The sequence below is a fragment of the Brachypodium distachyon genome, chromosome 2, assembly GCF_000005505.3.
Source record: "Brachypodium distachyon strain Bd21 chromosome 2, Brachypodium_distachyon_v3.0, whole genome shotgun sequence".
Classification (NCBI taxonomy): Eukaryota; Viridiplantae; Streptophyta; class Magnoliopsida; order Poales; family Poaceae; genus Brachypodium; species Brachypodium distachyon.
Window position 1 is genome coordinate 13,968,424 of NC_016132.3, and position 18,427 is coordinate 13,986,850.

Below are 18,427 nucleotides of genomic sequence, written 5' to 3' on the forward strand. Positions count from 1 at the left end.
TTAGTAAGTTTTTGGTTTCTTTGGATCCTGGGAGGACTAGAAGTGTGAATCTGTAGCAACCATTGCCTTTTGGATGTGTGCACTTGTATTTTTCTTGAATCTGGTAGTAACTTTAAAACTTGGACCTAGCTACTAGTTGAGATACTTGGATGGACACAAAGTGTGAATCTGTAGCACCCATTGCCTTTTGGATGTGTGCACTTGTATTTTTCTTGAATCTGGTAGTAACTTAAAACTTGGACCTAGCTACTAGTTGAGATACTTGGATGGACACAAAGTGAAGTCTATGACTTGTTGTACTGCTGGTTATGATTTGGATGAAGATTACACTGTGGTGTCGATGTCACGCATCTAATGGCTGTTCTTGTATATCTTGTTATTATATCAAATCTTGGTTTCTTATGTGATAAAGTACATACCTTTTTCGTTTTTCGGTTATTATCTCAAATCTTGTTTTCTAATGGACAAGCACATTAACAAATTATCATGGCTTCTTGTAGGGAGCTCCTGGTTCTTCACATGCTGGCTCACAATCAATCCATAATGATGGAATGGATGGTGCTGGAACCAGTACCAATGGCAACAACAATGTTGTCAATGTGGAGATCAATGACACTACAACTATCGGCTTGGGCAACAATCGGGGTGACATTTTAGCTGAGGAGAATGGATCTGATGATGACAGTGAAGCTTTATATGCTAACAGTGATATTGATGCTGGCCACGACAATGATGCTTGTGCTGGCCGTGAAGCTGATCGTGATGCTAGCTAGTGTTGGCCGTACCCACTGAATAGTAGAAGATCACAACCTGTTTTCCTTTTGGTGATTGGAGTTCTAACAACATGGTCATCTACCTGTCTTCTTTTTGGTGATTGGAGTTCTAACAATGCTTATCTATAGCTAGTGCTGGCCATGCCCACTAAGATCACAAACTATCTTCTTTTTGGGAATTTGAGTTCTAACAATTAATGGTCATGTATTCTGTAGCAGTCATTCCTTTTGGATGCGTGGACTTGAATCTGGTAGTAGTATGCTTGGACCTAGCTATGCATGGACTCAAGAGTATGTGTGAAATATGTTATGATCTGGATGATGAATCTATGCATGTTGTGTGGATGTCATGCATCTATTTAATGGATGTGGTTGTATATATTATGATTTGGAGCTATTTGTTTCATTTGTGCAGCTTTTAGCTTATAATTGTGAAATTCTATTTTTTTGACCGTTGTCAATTTTCCTGTCGGTTATCGCAATGTCAGAAAGCATTTATTCCGGTTTGTGAAATTCCATTTTTCTGACGGTAGTCCATTTTTTGTGTCGGTTATTGCAACGTCCCAAAGCACTTTTTTCTGAGGGCACTTTTATTTCTTTGTCGGTTACTAGAACGTTCGAAAAATACCATGTTCTGACAGCCCACCGTCAGCTTAATTACCGTCGTGCTAAAAACATTAAACATGACGATCGCCCGTCAGAAATAAACCAACACAGAAAATAAATATTTATGTCAGCTCAACCGACACAAATTGTTTTCATGTCGTTTTTTTTCTGACGGTTTAGCCGTCAAACTAAAAGTCCACGAAACTGGACGCCACAATGTTTTTTTTGTCGGCCACCGTCAGAAGTATCCGCTAGAAATATTATTTGTGACGGGTCACCGACACGCAAATGGTTTTTCTCCGACGCTCCAGTTTTGACGGTATTTACGTGACGGTTGACCGATACGAATTATATATATGTCGGTTTTTTGGCTATTTCTAACGGTTTTGGGCCGACACCAAACTCTGGAATCCTGGCAGCGGTGACCGTGTGCTTAAATATAACCTGACGGCGACATCATTCGGTCATGCCGTGCGACGTCATTCTGGAACGAACGAACCAACGACCGATCGCCAGTCGCCACGGCGTCCAAAACGCGTGCTGGCCACTGCTGCCTGTCTGCCTGCGTACTGGAGACTCTGGAGTGGATCAGTCGCGCGGGACATGCGCCGACCACAGTCCAGGGATTAAGAAACAGGGAACTGCACGTCGACACGGTTGCATCTAACCTAATTTAAACCAAACCCGGCGGCCCCCTGTTACGATACGGATATCGTGAATACGATTGACCTTGACCCCCTGCGCGCCGGGCCGGTTGACAGGTGGACCAAGCCGTGGCAAACACGTACGCGCCGCGCAGCGCAGACGACAGATAGCGACGGCAGAAGATCTCATACATGTGGTGGAGGTGACATTTATAATTTGCATGGGCCACGTCGACCGCGACCGACCGTGGACTGGCGCGTTTGGTGCGTGGCGTTGCGTGTCAGGCAGGCTAGCTGCAGCCACATGAGGTACGAACTTACGTGCTAGCGCTATATACGTACATCGATCGTTGAGTGACCGGTCTATGCAAGGGTCGCGTTGGTCGTGGCCGGACCGGACTGCTGTCTCGGCGCGGGCGGGCGTGGCCGGGTCGCCGGGCTGACAGATGCGCGGAGCTTGTTTAAAGCGCCACCGCCCTGGTTCGGAGATTCAGGAAATTGACCGGGCGGGCGTCAAGTTAGCTAGGTAAGTACTATAGGTAGCTAGGTAGATGCGACAGTGATCGAGCCCCGGCCCGGCCGGGATGACCACGACGGAACGTGCCGCGACCGGCCGTCGTCGCGGACAGATTCCGGACCAGTGTGACCACTGGCCAACTTTGTGCGGTACTCCTGGACTCCTGGTTCGTGTGGTATGAAGCTATTCCGTTTCGGCGGGTCGGTGCACGTACTGTGTCGTGCGCGTCCCTCGACACGCCGAGAGCATGACCGAAACGACCACCGCGCGGCCGGCCCGGCCGTACCCTTCAGCAAGCTGCATTTTCATTTTCATTTAATTTGACCCGATCGAGTAACATGGCCCGGCGTCGCCATTGCCCGGATTTTAGAGCACGCTGAAGCATCAGTCAGTCTGCTGCCTGGGCGCCTCTCTTTGGAGGCCCCTGCTACTAGCTAGCTACAGTGTTGGAGACTTGCATGCATGCATTTGCAGCTAGCGTATCGTGATTCCTGAGACAACCCGCCGGCTGCCCGTGAATGAGCACTATGGGTGCAAGCCGACAAGGAGAGTATCTACCGCCAGTGATCCGGTCAGTACTATATACACTGTTCCAGCCAGTGACAATCCCTGCATTGCATGCATGCTGGCTGCAACATCTCCACGTACAGTCCGCACAAGATTCCATGGCACCAACCAAAATGACATGCATGCTTACCGCACTCACGTAACTTAATTAACTTGCAAATGGAGGATCTGTTCATCCTTATTTTGTGAGGAAATGATCATTACCTTGCAATTATTGTAAGCAGCGTTCAGGATTCAGCACTCACGCAGAGAGAGATCGGTCGAGTGGTAGAAGGACGACTAGGAGAGATCGAGACCCATCGTTTCCGTTAGTTCGTTGTCGTCCGGTACAACAACAAGGATCATAGTAGGAGAGAGAGAGACGATACAAGAGCGGTGGCCACTTGCTGTAACTACCAACGGTCGTGGTGGGGGCCCACCCAACCTTAGGAGGGCCACGTGGTGCCATGGGACCCACCGAGGCCCTTGTCGGCCTTGTCCGCAACGTGGTAGGGCCTCCCACCACCTGCTCTGCTGCAGGCGCTTCTGACTGTGGGCCCACTCCCACGGCGCCCTCTGCACGTACGTACGTGGCACCTCGTACGGGGCCCAGTGTATCATGTGTGGGCCCTACCTCACTCCGGAAATGCCACCCCGGATTCGATTCTGTTCCCGTGCATCGCCGATCGCTCACTGTTGCCACGTCTCATCGCGTCACATGGCCACATGCAACTGCTCTGCGACCACCGGCTCCTCCCTCCGTGAATGTTCGTGTGTTTCAAAATTTTAGTTTAACCATGGATTACAGTTTCACGAATAGTACAGAAACTACATGCTCTGTTCGTAGTATGATTAGGGTCACAGTATATACCATTGAAAACCTTTTATCAATACAACTCATCTGTCCGTACTATGATCTTCGTGATACACAAACTACATGCTATTTTGGTCGACTTAGTAATCGAAGACGGCCGGCCCTTTGTTGCATTTGTCGGTAATTTAACAGTGAGAAGAGGAAAAATAGTTGCATACTACGTACTCCGAATCTGCTAGCACCAACTACCGTTAAGTACGTACCTGCTAATGATGGAATTCGATCCACCGAAATGTGCTCGATCGACAGACCCGGCCTGTACAAGATACGATATTATGGCGATATTATTGGCCGTTCGATCGATCACCGTCCGTTCGCCATGCATTTTGACTGTGAGTCTAGCTATGACAAGGACGTGACACACAGTTGGAACTAATTATAACTCTCGAGTCGAGATGGATCCTGTACGTGTTGCCAAGGGAAAGAAGGCGACCAAGGGAAGGAATCGGTTGACCAGAAAAACTCCGGTCCGGATACGGCCGTGGCCGTCCAAAGGCAAGTACGTACATACAGCGGTACAGGACGGAAAGCATACATACGAATCTACGGTCGCCGTCGTCCCTTTCACTCTCTCTCTCTCGATCGGGTTTACTCAGACAGCTGCCGTACACCCCGGGGCTCCAGGTTTAAGCTGCTGGTTGAACCGACCAAACCCAGTCTAGCTGAGCTAGAAATCCACAAAACTACGGCCGACCGTTATATAGCTAGCTTTAGTGCTAGTGCTAATTAAACAAGTACTCATGCATCTATGATCTATCCACGGGATAAGATTGGTGACGCATGCATAGGTCTTATTACACTTTTTTGTGCTAGCCAGTAGTATACTCCATGGATACATCCATATATGCATGGGGCCGGCCGGAGGGAGGAGAGTCAAAATCGTGCAAGGCTCGAGGAGCTAAAGGGTTGGCCGACCACAGCGGCTTGTACGTACAGTTCGTCGCTATAGACTATAGTAGGAACTTAAGTTGAAAATGGGCAGGCAAACGCGAAGTAGAAAAGATCGAGAATCTCTTATCCTCGATGATGCTTTCCTTTGAACGGAAGAAACGAATCATCCACACCGCTGTGGTTCGTCGTCTTCTACACCTCGATGACGCATGTTACGATTTTTTGCCCATGCATGCCCATGAATTTGGAAGATAGAACCACTCACACGTCCGTGTTCCTCCAACAGAAACTGGGACATGTACCGTATGTGGCCGTGGTCGTCCCATGCAAATGCACAACTAAACGGACTGCCACTTTATACCTTAAAAAGAACTAACGGGACGGAGCTTTTATTATGGGGAGAACCTTCTGATCTTTTTCTGGAAGACAATATACTAAGTGCCGGAATATTACATGTATCTAAACGTATTTTAATATACACATACGTTCATATTTAGACAAATTTGAGCCATTTAATACGTTCATATTTAGACAAATTTGAACCACTTTGATATGGTAGGGGGAGTATTAACGATGATTAAAAAATATCTTCCCTAGCTAGCTACTGTACCTGCCGGTTATGAATACGTGCAGGACGTTTGGTTGGATATAATATAAGGGCTTTGCAATGCATGCATGCACATGGTCAGATGCGTAACCTACGCGAACATGTGCTGCGCCTCCGGTACTACGTACACTCCTACTAGCTAGAGTACGTATATAGCTACGTACATTTAATTATTGGACCAGCATGCATTGATATGTACATGCACGATCACTGTCCACAGATATAGGGTCAGTAGGCTCTCTGGGATGTCCGGTCCAAGGTCCATGCATCGATCGATCGATCAGCTTGCTCACATGCATGCAGGTGCAGGTGCAGGGGGTGGACGCAAGAGAACAACACATAACATGCAAACTCTGCAACGTGGAGCCTTGCCTTGGCTAAATGCGGCCTCTACTTCATCTGTTGGATCAGATGGCTACTATGTATGAATTGGTAGGGTAGACGAATTAAAACCCCTCGTCTATTATATGCACATAGGGGGTGAATAAGCATGCATGTGAGTTTTTTCGATGTTGTTGACATTTCGATATCATTGTCTCCAACTTTGAATAGTATGTTATAAACCTGAGACACATGATCGATTTATCGAGGAACCAGGCAAATCGTAGCACGGTGACGACGCTGGGAGTTGCTGACGAGGTTCGACAAGCTCGACTATTCTCCGGGGCATAATATATGTTGATGGACCGGGTGAAACAAGCAGTGTAAGTATGTGAGTATTTTTTTTTTACATTCCGATGCTCTCCAACTTTGATTATGTTATAAAATTAGAGACAGACAATCAATTTATCGATCGAGGGCCAGACAATCAGAGCACGATGATGCCACCGACATTTGTTGACGAGGTTCAGAGAACTTGGGTATTCTCCGGTCATATATACACCATCGATTACCCTAAAAAAATATACACCATCGACGCTCTTTTGGGGTTTGTTAATATCCAATTGCGTACATGGTCGGTGCTTGTAATGAACATCTGAGCCTTGGAGCCTATACTATGTTTCTAAAAGAAAGGTACTCAATTTTTGTAGTAAAGAAAAATACTACCTCCATTTCTAAATATAAGAAGTCCTAACTTTGTCCTAAGTCAAACTTTTTGGATTTTGACAATCTTTATAAAAAAATGTTTCAATATCTAAAATATCAAATCAGTATACTAGAAAACATGTACCGTGATGGATTTAAATAGAATTAATTTAGGGTCATAAATGTTGGTAGAATTTTCTATGAACTTAGCCAAAGTTTCAGAAGTGTTCAGACTTGCTACAAAGCTAACACTTCTTAATTACATTTAGTAAGAAGAGGGAATACCAATTATAGACTTCAAATCTGTAATATATGGGAGTACAATGATTTGAGCACCCTGTCTTATGAAATGATTGTTGTGCGCACATGCCAAGCTTGGCAAACCTCTCTTATTTGTGAACGTTCGATCGCCATCCAATCCGATCGATTATACCTGCATGATTGCTCTCCCACTCAACACCCAAAACAGGCCGTACGTGTTTAGTTACAGCACGCGTTATGTAACACATCAGTTAGTCTGTTACGGCGACCGTTATGGTCGGTACGTACATACGACCGAATAGGACATAACACAAGACTACAAGCTATAGCAGCAACAGTGGCCCGCTCGCCGAGTACTCTCAGCCGGAGAGGAAAAATGATAGGAACGTGGCGACCGAAGCAAAGGAAATCAAGGGAAAACTACGTACACATAGGTGGCGAATTGAAGCTTTGAAGCTATGGATACGGTGGATGGATGGATAACGTACGTGACGAAACCAACTACATACCGGCCGGGCCGGACCAGACCTCGACGCGTCAGCTGAGACGGACAGCGACCCCTGGGCTTCATTAGATTGTGTATGGTAGCGCAAGCTGGATTAGGTTACCGGGCCCGGATAATGATGCCGAAAGCGTCATTAGTTTGGGGGGGGTGGGGGGGGGGGCAGAAGGGAGCGTCTATGCATGTTGCACATGCAACGGTGAGATCGATGATAGTCAATGAAAAGTTATGTTGGTTTTGTTATTTATAAGATGACCGAGAAATAATACTGCCTCCGTTCAACAAAAGATGTCTCAAGTTTGTAAAGATTTGGATGTATCTCACACATGACTTAGTGTATAGATGCATTCAAATTTAATCAAAGTTGAGACATCTTTTGTTGGAAGGAGGAAATATATATTGTTTTTAAGTTTGCACCGAGAATTATCGGATCTAATTATAAGTTGATTAATTATTTGCGCAGGTACAGACGAAGCCGTAAATTAAAGGATTTTCATGATATGGGTGTGAATAATGTCGGCCGATATTTTTGTAAATCGATTGAGGAAAAGTCACTGTCATGGTTCCAAGGAAGATATTTGTACTCAACCAGTTCGATCGATTTATGCCATCGGTATATACATCTTTTTCACCCCACCTGATTAGAAATCCGATGTGACGAAAGTGAAACTGACGTCACACGATTTAGAGACCGATCCAGCTGGACACATTCAGCTCAAGGGTGAGTAATTATGGCTTGTGATCAACTCATGTAACTCTCATGGTGATCTTGTATACATTGATTGCCCGACTAAAGTAAATCCGGTCTGGTAGGTAGCAATTAGCTGCAAAGTTAGATTGTGCGTAAACCGGGTCAGACCGATCTATTCAGACAGGTAGGTAGGCTACTTGCATGCATGCAGGAATTAGCTTTGGCGCCAAGTTTTGAATGCTCACCTTTGGAGTATATGATCTTCCACGGAACCATGCACATGTAATTAGCCCAATTAATCTGTATAGTTAATTGCGTACCCACTTCGTTTTCATGGTAAGAAAAACATGACCCGTTTTCTGCCAAGTTTTCACTGGAGGAAATCATTGCCGTGGAAGACCGTATCAGAGCACGATAGCATATAATCGAAAAGGTGTGAGAATCCGATGGATGCATGCACATATATGGATGTCACAATGTCGATCAATCGAGTTATAGAGCTGTAAACAAGATGTTGCAAGCTAGCTCTTGCTAGCCAGCACACTGGACATGACCAAAGGATTCAGAGAAAGTGATTGGTTGCCTGCCTAAATTAACTAATTAATCGACGTTAATTATGTATGCACGGCGCGCTTTCTTCGCTGGGTATCGATTGATCGACAGCAAACAAAGCCCCATGACTTGACACCTAGCTTGACAGTTGGCAACGTATACTTGCAATCTCCTATCAGTCGGCATATCTTCATATCTGAACGTAAACCTTTGATCGGTTTTATGTTATGTTCATTTCACGGTGCAAAATTAATGCCCAAAAGACTTTTTTCCTGTTGTATGAAAAAGAAAGAAAAGAAAAAGAAAAAAGGGACTAATTACTGATTTATTACGTCGTTCGTTCTTCATCGATCATGTCCGGAGAAATTTGATATGGATGCGATTTTAGTTCTTCCCGGAATCGGATTCTCCAAACAGGAAGGAAAATCATGGAAAGTACACCACGCTACTACTAGTGCGCTACATTAGCTGCGCAGAATGGTGGACGACAACAATTGACACTTAATTATGTCAATCAATCGATCAGCCATATATATACAGGGAATGTAATTAAGCTGAATAGGTTCTAATCTACTATTAGTCGGCATATGTTCATATCTGAACACCCTACGGTTTTGTGCTACGTGCATTTGACGATGCCAAATTCCCTTGAAAGAATATTTGTCTGTTATACGGAAAGAGGAAAATAAAACAAAAAGGGCTCAGATCACAAAGTGATTTTTTACGCCGTTCATTCGCAATGCCCGGAGAAACTAATAGATGCCATTTTGGTTCTCCACAGAATCATATTCTCAAAGAGGGCGAGATAAATTATGGAAAGTACACCACGTACTAGTGCGCTACATTAGCTGCACAGAATGATGATGACAACAATTGACACTTAAGTCAATCAATCGGTCAGCTATATATACACAAGGGAATATAAGATGATTGGATTTTGCGCAATATTTGGGTCCGAATACTCGTTTTTGAGCTTGCATCAATAATGGAAGTATGATTCCCATTGTCAAGTGAAGCCAACGTGTGATAGTTAAAGGAGAGGGAATATATACGTGGAGCTTTTCCTGTTAATGCCCGACAACCAAAACAATACTCATCGAGACATAATGTACATTTAGACTTTCTTGCAGGTCTGGATGGAATAGATTCTGAACAAAAAGATGTCTAGCTAGCTAGCAAGCTAGCAGATCTCCCAAAGTCGCAAAAACGGAAACTTCCTTCTTAGATCTTAATTTGGAGACGAGTGTCAACCGCTGGTGGTCAGATTCTCTTCTCATTGACATAGAAAAGTTGATGGCTGTTTTTTCTTATCTTTTTGGTTGGTCTTTGGGCTTGGCTTAAATTCTAGCAGCCTGGGAGATGCCTTCTTTTTTAGTGCTAAAAGCCACAACTTTGATATTTGTATGCCTTCAATTAATAGTTGCACTTTCGCCGGCAAATTTTCGAGCACAGTAGTAAACTTTATATTTAAAAGTTAGATCGAATTGCAAAGGCCAAATACACATGACGTTGTTCTTGTAGGATTTTTTAAATTCCCCCAACTAGTCGTGACCTTTACTAGATTGGTTTGAAAAAAGGAGGAGGAGAAGAAGAAGAATGCACGCTTGAATTGACATGTAAATACGACTAACATCCCAATCAATTGAAGTGATTAGGTCTGATATCCAAATAAACGGCACGCCCATCAAATTTTGATCACAGCTTGAGGTGAGACGTCGCGAAGAGATGAGCGAAATACGTGGTTCCGAAACTATGTAATGCATGCTGAATTTATTGTAAAAACGTTATAATAAATATAATAAAATCCTCATTTTATTGGTGCATGGTCTTGATTGTGTCTCTGACCCCCACGTACTTCACCCAAAAGCTCGAGCTAGTATTCAAACACGTGCAATAAGAAGATTATATGATCTAACACCGTTCCCAATGCATCGCCTTTAGGTGTTGTCTCTTAGCCCATGATAAATGCTAAGAAACCATACCCCTAATGCATTGTCTCTTATTATTGTATCTAAAGTAGCACTTATTTAAGAGTTTTGTGAGAGAGAATTAATGACTTTGTGTTAGTTTGGGTGAAGAAACAATTGCTAGCATAATAGACTCATCATTAATAGGATGCCATGCCAGCAAAATGTCTAAGATGACGTGCTAAGAGACAAGCATTGGAAGATGCCTAATCAATCCCAGCTGATACAATAGCTAAAAAAACATAATTTTTTTTCTTAAAGATCTCAAATTTCTAGCGAGATACACGAAAGAATAAAGAGAAATCAAGAAAAGGACATGCAAATCAAAAGGTGGTCCTCCCTCCGTCCCTCCCGCCCTAGATTGCCGTGAATAAATTACCATCCATGACAATTTGAGAGGAAGAAAGCTTAGGGAGAAAGTCAGAGAGTGAACACTGATCACACTTTCAGTTATACTAAGAGGAAGCGGGACAGAAAAAAGAAGAGTGTTTGTTTGTTTTGTCCCCTCCACAAGCTCCAAAGCTCCCTCCCTCCAAACCCCCCAAACGCCTATTTAACCGTCCTCCTGCCCCCCTCCGTCCTCTCCCCAACCAAACCTCCCCCCATTTCCTCCTCCTTCTCCCCAAGACGAAACTAGCCATAGCCACTGAAGCAGCAGCAGTGAGCTGCGACTACTAGCTGACAAGGCCAGCAGTGAGCAGAAGCGGAAGAACAGCAAGCAATCAAGCGCGAGATCGAGCGGCCATGAAGTACGTGCTGGTGACCGGCGGCGTGGTGAGCGGGCTCGGCAAGGGCGTCACGGCCAGCAGCATCGGCGTGCTCCTCAAGGCCTGCGGACTCCGGGTCACCTCCATCAAGATCGGTAACTTCTTCCTCCTTCTTCCCCCTCCGCCGCCGCCGCCGGGGGTTCCTATTTCGCCGGTCAAAACGGGAGAAGAGAGAGAGAGAGAGGGAAAATAAAAGAGAAAAAATAAAAATAAATAACGGCCGTTTCTTTCTTTCTTTCTCGTTGGTAATGGCGGCCACGTGATCGCGCAGAGGCCACCCACGAACGCCACGCCTCCCCGTGCAGAGCAACTGCTCCGCTTTTACTCTATTTTTAATTTCAAAACCCATTTCGGTTTCTTTAATCTCTCCGTGTACGTGTCCCATTTTTTTTTCTTGTTGGTTCTTCTTCTTCTTGTTTAGGTTGATTGGGAGTTTTGAACTAGCAGTACTAGGAGTAGTAGCTAACCGAAGTTTAAGAGTGATGCCCTTCCCTCCCTCTGGTTGACAAGTTAAAATTGGGCTCTGTTTCTTTGGGGTTGAGTTGACTGCTGAGGAAAATGCACAAGAAGACTTTGAGCGATTGTTCTTGACAGAGGCTCTCAACTCTCAACGGCATTCCGTCCTAACGGAGGCCTGATTCCAAGTTCCTGGCTGATGGTCTCACCAACAACGATACAGCTTTCAATTAATCAACTAGTTTAGCTTTTAATCCTTCTTTCTTCCTCCTCCTGTTTCGACAGTGCCATGTCGTGCTTTTCGTCAATTAGTCTGTTCCTGTTGCTAGTCCACCGTGTAGAAAGCGTCTCCCTTTTCGTTGCCTCCTCCTCTTTGTTAAAACAGCAATTTCTCGCGGCTCATTTTTTTTCTGCTGACGATCTTTAGTTACTCGTCGTTGCTTTTGGTAAATTAGGCATCTGAATCTGATACAGATACTGCTGCGTCGGCCAGTGTCACTGTCTTTTGGTACACATGAACTTCTCAGGTGTAATTTTATACTCATAGAGTACCAGTAAGCAATACAGGTCAAATTTGTCACCTGCTGCTGCCCCCCTCCCTCCCAAGATTTGTCTTAACTGAAGCTTTTGTCTCTTCACCCAGGCCAAGTGCCGCGGCACCTTTCTTGGGCCTGGTTCTTAACAAACTAATTTTTTTCCTCATTGTCTCCTGTCATGTGTATCTGATTCCCTAGCGAGTACTACTGCTTTATTATCCATTCATTAGATTATGAAATAATTTAGTCTGGGACCAGTGGCTCTCTCCTGATCTTGTTTACTTGGCTCTGCCCCCATGTGCAGATCCATACCTCAACACCGATGCCGGAACCATGTCCCCGTTCGAGCACGGCGAAGTGTTTGTGCTGGACGACGGTGGTGAGGTATACTCAGCTCAAAATTATTACCAGAATAGTGCTTCACCATCTCCTTTCTCCTGCCTGCCCCTCACTGCAACATCCCAAGAAAGCCTATCTGTGTTTATCAAGAAAGGGTACTGAAGAGTGCACCGTGGATAAAGATGATAAAATGTCACCTGGGCACCTACACTATGCTTCCACGTCAGCACCCAATTTTTTTAAGCGCTTGGCACACCTGCCCACTTGTTGATTTTTTTTTTAGAAAATGACTTGTTGAAATTTGGGCACTGTTTTTCTTCTCTTCTTCTAACGTTTTAGTATTCTTAAAGCCGAGCTAAGTATGCGATAATTGCAAAATTTCCGTCTTCGGCTAAATGGACTTTCATTTCGTTATCTCCTTTTCTGTCAAAGGTGGACCTGGACCTTGGAAATTATGAACGGTTTCTGGACATCAAGTTGACTCGCGACAACAACATAACCACGGGGAAGATCTACCAGGTGATCCGGAATAAACAGTCTCTGTCTTGATGCACATAAGACTCCAGGATAACTTGCTATCTACTATAGTGAAAATTTGTGGTTCACACTTTACCTTGAGTTCTACAGACTGGGAATATCCGGTTAATGTTTCTTATAACAGTACAGGATTATTGCCATAATATTTCATGGAACCCACAAATATTTTCTTATGTCACTTTACCAGCATTTGTGGCTTATGTTTCACCTTGACTATCATCTGGGCGGCCTAGGACTAGAACTGCCGTTAAATTCAAATGTTGCTGTTGGCAATTATGAAGTCTTCGAAATTTAGGACCACAGGAGAATATGCTATACCTTGAATTTGATACCCCCTCCCCTCCTTATTACACTAAGAATTTTTAAACAAAATTAAATTAAATTCACTTGTGTCCGTTTCACCATCTCATAGCTATATTTCCTTTTTGCTCGAACTACAGGCTGTTATTGACAGAGAACGAAGAGGTGACTATCTTGGAAAAACTGTTCAGGTGTGTGCTGGTAATTAGGATAGAGTTTCCCTTTTTTCCATTTCTTACGCTGAAAATACCATTATTACTATTTATTAATGACTTTACTGAACTAACTCCCTCCATCAGGTTGTACCGCACATTACAGATGCAATACAAGAGTGGATTGAACGTGTGGCATTGAATCCAGTTGACGGCACAGAAGAGCCAGCTGATGTTTGCGTCATAGAGCTTGGTGGCACTATAGGTAAGAACAACATAATAAATTACTGCAGCAAACAGCACCACCAGTTTATAACATCATGAGCTTTTAAGTGTCATAGAACATATTTTTTGTTCAGCTGTCCCCATATTTTTGTAAGTTTGCTGGCGTGGGAGGCAAAATCTTTCATCACATAATAACAGTGAATTTTTTTGTGCAGGGGATATCGAATCAATGCCATTTATTGAAGCATTAGGTCAATTTTCGTACCGCGTAGGTGAGAAACAGTGAATGCCTGTCCCTTTTATCTTATGTCTTTGATCATGCTTTACAATATCTAGCTTCAGTGTTTTATTTTCCATGTAAAATTGAGCTCCCATTGATGTGATATATGCATTTCAGGACATGGAAACTTTTGCTTGGTTCATGTTAGTCTTGTACCAGTTCTAAATGTAGTTGGTGAACAGGTAATCCTTACTCATCCAGAACCATAGTACTGAAAATATTATTGTCAGCAATGCACATTTTCATTTGCATTGTTTCCTTTCAATAATGCAAACTGTCATTTATCTAGAAAACCAAGCCCACCCAGCACAGTGTCCGTGGATTAAGAGGACTGGGATTGATGCCTGATATCTTGGCATGCCGCAGTACCCAGGTATCATGCAGCATTTCTTTTGTATTTTCATTCCTTTAAGCCCCTCCGTCCTGTTTTGAATCCTTCAACGCTGTGCTTGTTCTGCTTTATGACAGCCGCTGGAAGAAAACGTGAAACTGAAACTCTCACAATTCTGCCAAGTTCCGGTAACTAGTGTTTCCTTCTATTCCAAGGGTACTGGAAATTGAGGTTTTACAATGCAACAATGGTGCTCACTTTGAGTTTTTCTGGCAGATTTCAAATATTGTTAATCTCCATGATGTCACAAACATTTGGCACATCCCCTTGTTGCTCAGAGTATGCCACGTGTCACAAAGTTTCTCCGGTTACCTGCTTCCAATTTATTTATATGCTTAGGTAACAATGTATACTGGTATTTTTACAGGACCAGAAAGCCCATGAAGCTATTCTGAATGTTTTAGGCCTCTGGTGGTACGTCCTTTGACCCAAATATGATAAGATCATCAATTTGACTCATTTATAGGTCTACTTAACACTCATGCTTCTCTACATATAGTGTGGGAAGAGTGCCTCAAGAACCTAAGTTGGCTGAATGGACTGAAAGAGCTAGCAAATTTGATAAATTGAAAACTCCGGTTGGTGTTCGATCCTTTGAATTGTTACCTTGAGACATGTAAATGCTTATCTGGTGCTAAATATTATTGCCTGAAAATAATTTCAGGTTAGGATTGCCATGGTTGGAAAATATACTGGTATATCAGATTCCTACCTGTCTGTGTTAAAGGTGATTTACTAAACTGCTCAAGTGCTCCTTGGCATGCTTCTTACATTGTTAACTTTCAGTGAAATATGGGAATCCATCCTTATTTTTGAGAGAACAGATAAGCTTGTGAAAAACTTGTGGCCATATCAATTTTGATTTCTGATACATGTACCAGGCTCTTCTGCATGCATCGGTTGCTTTGGACAGGAAACTCGTGGTGGATTGGGTTCCTTCATGTGATCTTGAAGATTCTACTGCTAAGGAGGTCAGCACATCGCCACTTTCTTTTCGGACGAACAATGCCAATTTCTAGAATGCTGAATTTACTGATTCTTGGGTAATATTTCATTGTACAGACGCCTGATGCCTACGAAAAAGCATGGGTTCTACTAAAGGTAAGCACGTCATACATTTCAGGCGATGCCATTATGCAGAAATTTGAAGAGTTTTCCACCTCAGGGTGCGCATGGTATACTAGTTCCGGGAGGCTTTGGAGATAGAGGTGTCCAGGGAAAAATTCTTGCTGCAAAATATGCACGAGAAAACAAAGTTCCGTATCTCGGCATTTGCTTGGGCATGCAAATTGCAGTGATCGAGTATGCCCGTTCTGTCATGAAGCTTCATGGCGCTAATAGTACAGAGTTTGATCCAGCTGCAAAAACACCATGTGTTATTTTCATGCCAGAGGTAATATACCTTACCGACTATTGTATTTAGTTATAAAAGATTCTGTTGTAATTACCTTATGTTTTCCCTGAACATTCAATAATGCTTCTGCAGGGCTCCACAACCCATATGGGAGCAACAATGCGCCTTGGTTCCAGGCGGACATTTTTCCAAGTCAATAACTGCAAATCTGCTAAACTGTAAGAAAGCCTTTTCCCTCATCTTCAACCATTGTTTGTACAGCAATTTTATTTTACTTTGTATGCCCTTTTCACATTTCAAGTTGTGGAAATAATCATTCGAAATCTGGACTGTGTTAGGTATTCCAATGCTAGCTATGTAGATGAAAGACACCGCCACCGATACGAGGTATGTCAAGTAGAGTATGATGGCATGTAACTTTCTATTGTCAATTCAGTTTGATGGTAAAACCCATTTTCCATTTTGTTTTCAGGTGAATCCTGACATGGTGCCAGAATTTGAGAAGGCAGGCCTTTCTTTCGTGGGTAGGGATGAAAGCGGGAGGCGCATGGAGGTAAGTTTACTAACTTTTCAACACAAATAGTGACACACTGGAATTTTTTCCTTCAAATATCTGATGCCTAATGCTTTACTGGGTACAGATTATTGAACTACCAAATCATAGGTTTTTCGTTGGCACGCAATTTCATCCTGAGTTCAACTCTAGACCTGGAAAGCCATCACCACTTTTCTTAGGTACAAAACAGCCTCGAAGCACCATACCTGATCTTGTCTGATACACGTGCTGTTTCGTTCTATTTGAAATCGGTTCTGTTTGGCGAAGCTGAACAATGCTTTTGTCTAATAAATTGACAGGATTGATAGCAGCAGCATCTGGACAGCTAGACCACCTGCTGCAACGTACTGGTGGCGCAGTCAGGTGCATCACAGGCACTGGGACTGGCAAGCCGAAGCTGTTCAAGAAGAAGCCGTTTAACGGCCTGGTGACCACGTACTATGCAAACGGCAGCAGCATCCACATTTAGCAGCACAGTGAATGGTTTCTGGTGCCCCCTTTTTCTTTCTTTTTTTGGCATTTTGTTTTCCTTTACTCTGGCATGGATTCATCATCAATCCATCTATCTGCTCAACCAAGAAGAAGAGATCGAAATTAGTGATGGATCATCGTTAGCTGCTGCAGCTGACATGACGAAGCCGTTTCCGGGTTTTTTTAAGAAGGGAACTATCGGCGCGCATCCAAGCAAAATTAGCTATTAGTAGGGTTTATTGGTAGTGCTCTAGTAATGCTATCCTTTTTTTTTTGTTTCATGAAGGACTTCAATCAAGGTTTTAAGGCTGGGGATGTGCAGCTTTAGCTTTAGTTTTTAAGCATGCCGTCTCGCCTGGTTGTACATTGTAAAAGTACTAAACGGCTGGCTTCTCCATGTACTGGATATGATTACAGGAGTAGTATTTCAGGGGGGAAATTTACCTACCCAGATTATTCAGATCTGAAACTTTGCTGCAGTCTTCTCCCGTTTTTGTATATATCTGGAATGCATTCCTATGACAGAAATTATCATTTTTCCTGGGTGTCGCAAAATGGGGACTGTTCGGCGAAATGTGTTAAAACTTTTCAGATCGTTTAATTCAGCGTCTCTTTTACAAAATACACGCCGGAGTCCTTTATTTCAGGCGTCACTGTAAGCAGCCTCAGGCTTGTGAGTGAAGTCCTCCATGAGTCCATCATCATGATCTAGTTTTGCTCCGTATGACACTGAAGGGAAGCAATGATCTCAAAAATCAGCATGAATTTGCATGAGTTGAGAAATCATCTCAGATACTCCAGTGGTCATGCACGAATGCAAGTGCCACGTTGCGGAAGTATAAGTCTTGTTTCTTCACCATGACGGATCCTGCCCCACATCTATTGGACGGGACAGGGTTTTCATCTTTCCTAGGACATGCGGCAGTTAATGCCAGCATAAATATACTCCCTCCGTCACAAAATGGAGTAACTTAATTGTTGGACCTGCTACTACTGTCTCCGGACACCCACTGTACAAAGTCCCAACCCTTTCTTTTAAGCATCATCTATTGGTCATTAGCTTCGGGACTCAAATGACAACAACCAACTATTTTGGAGTGGGTCTCGAGATACCATTTGACGGCTGGCATTGAAAAACCGCTACATCATGGTGATGCAACCACACATTTTCGACAACAATTTCACAAGCTCATGACGGGAAACAAGATCACGAAAGATACGAAGGACGAGCCGGTCGAAGATAGGATCTACGAGATCTAAGACAACCTGGATAGGCGACAATGTCACACTACGTGCCTCAGCGAAATGCATCGCAGAGTGCCTGTAAAGCAGATCCATGTGAAAGATGAGACTACAGAGATATGTGTTGTGAGAGTGACTAGTCATCCGTCTCAACGACAGGGTTGACGACCTCGAACCCGTCGAATGGCGTGGGGATTAAGAGACGGCGAGGGAAACAATGCGACAGATGCACGAGGTTGGATTAGACAAAAACACCGGACATGCGGGAAAATCATGGATAATATAGACACAATGTATACAAACTCTACGAATAGCATATCAAAAACAACTTATAACATAAAAATAAAACTTTTGCAGTGGAGTA

The 18,427-nt window shown here is 43.6% G+C and overlaps 1 protein-coding gene across 2 annotated transcripts; it reads left to right on the plus strand.

Moving 5' to 3' along the window:
* The first annotated feature begins 11,022 nt into the window (after positions 1-11,022).
* LOC100834103 (CTP synthase) lies at positions 11,023-16,924 on the plus strand. 2 transcript variants are annotated; one of them, XM_003567803.4, is made up of 21 exons: positions 11,023-11,319; positions 12,521-12,600; positions 12,988-13,074; positions 13,533-13,583; positions 13,692-13,809; positions 13,985-14,041; positions 14,167-14,231; positions 14,339-14,422; positions 14,518-14,568; positions 14,657-14,719; positions 14,808-14,854; positions 14,940-15,018; positions 15,105-15,167; positions 15,322-15,411; positions 15,503-15,541; positions 15,606-15,833; positions 15,927-16,012; positions 16,133-16,181; positions 16,267-16,347; positions 16,436-16,529; positions 16,650-16,924. In XM_003567803.4, the coding sequence occupies exons 1-21, from the start codon at positions 11,202-11,204 to the stop codon at positions 16,817-16,819; spliced, it is 1,800 nt and encodes a 599-aa protein (XP_003567851.1). In that variant the 5' UTR covers positions 11,023-11,201; the 3' UTR covers positions 16,820-16,924. The 2 variants fall into 2 exon arrangements, with proteins under 2 accessions (XP_003567851.1, XP_024315991.1); XM_024460223.1 differs by lacking the exon at positions 12,521-12,600 and having other exon boundaries at positions 11,298-11,319.
* Positions 16,925-18,427: the final 1,503 nt, after the last annotated feature.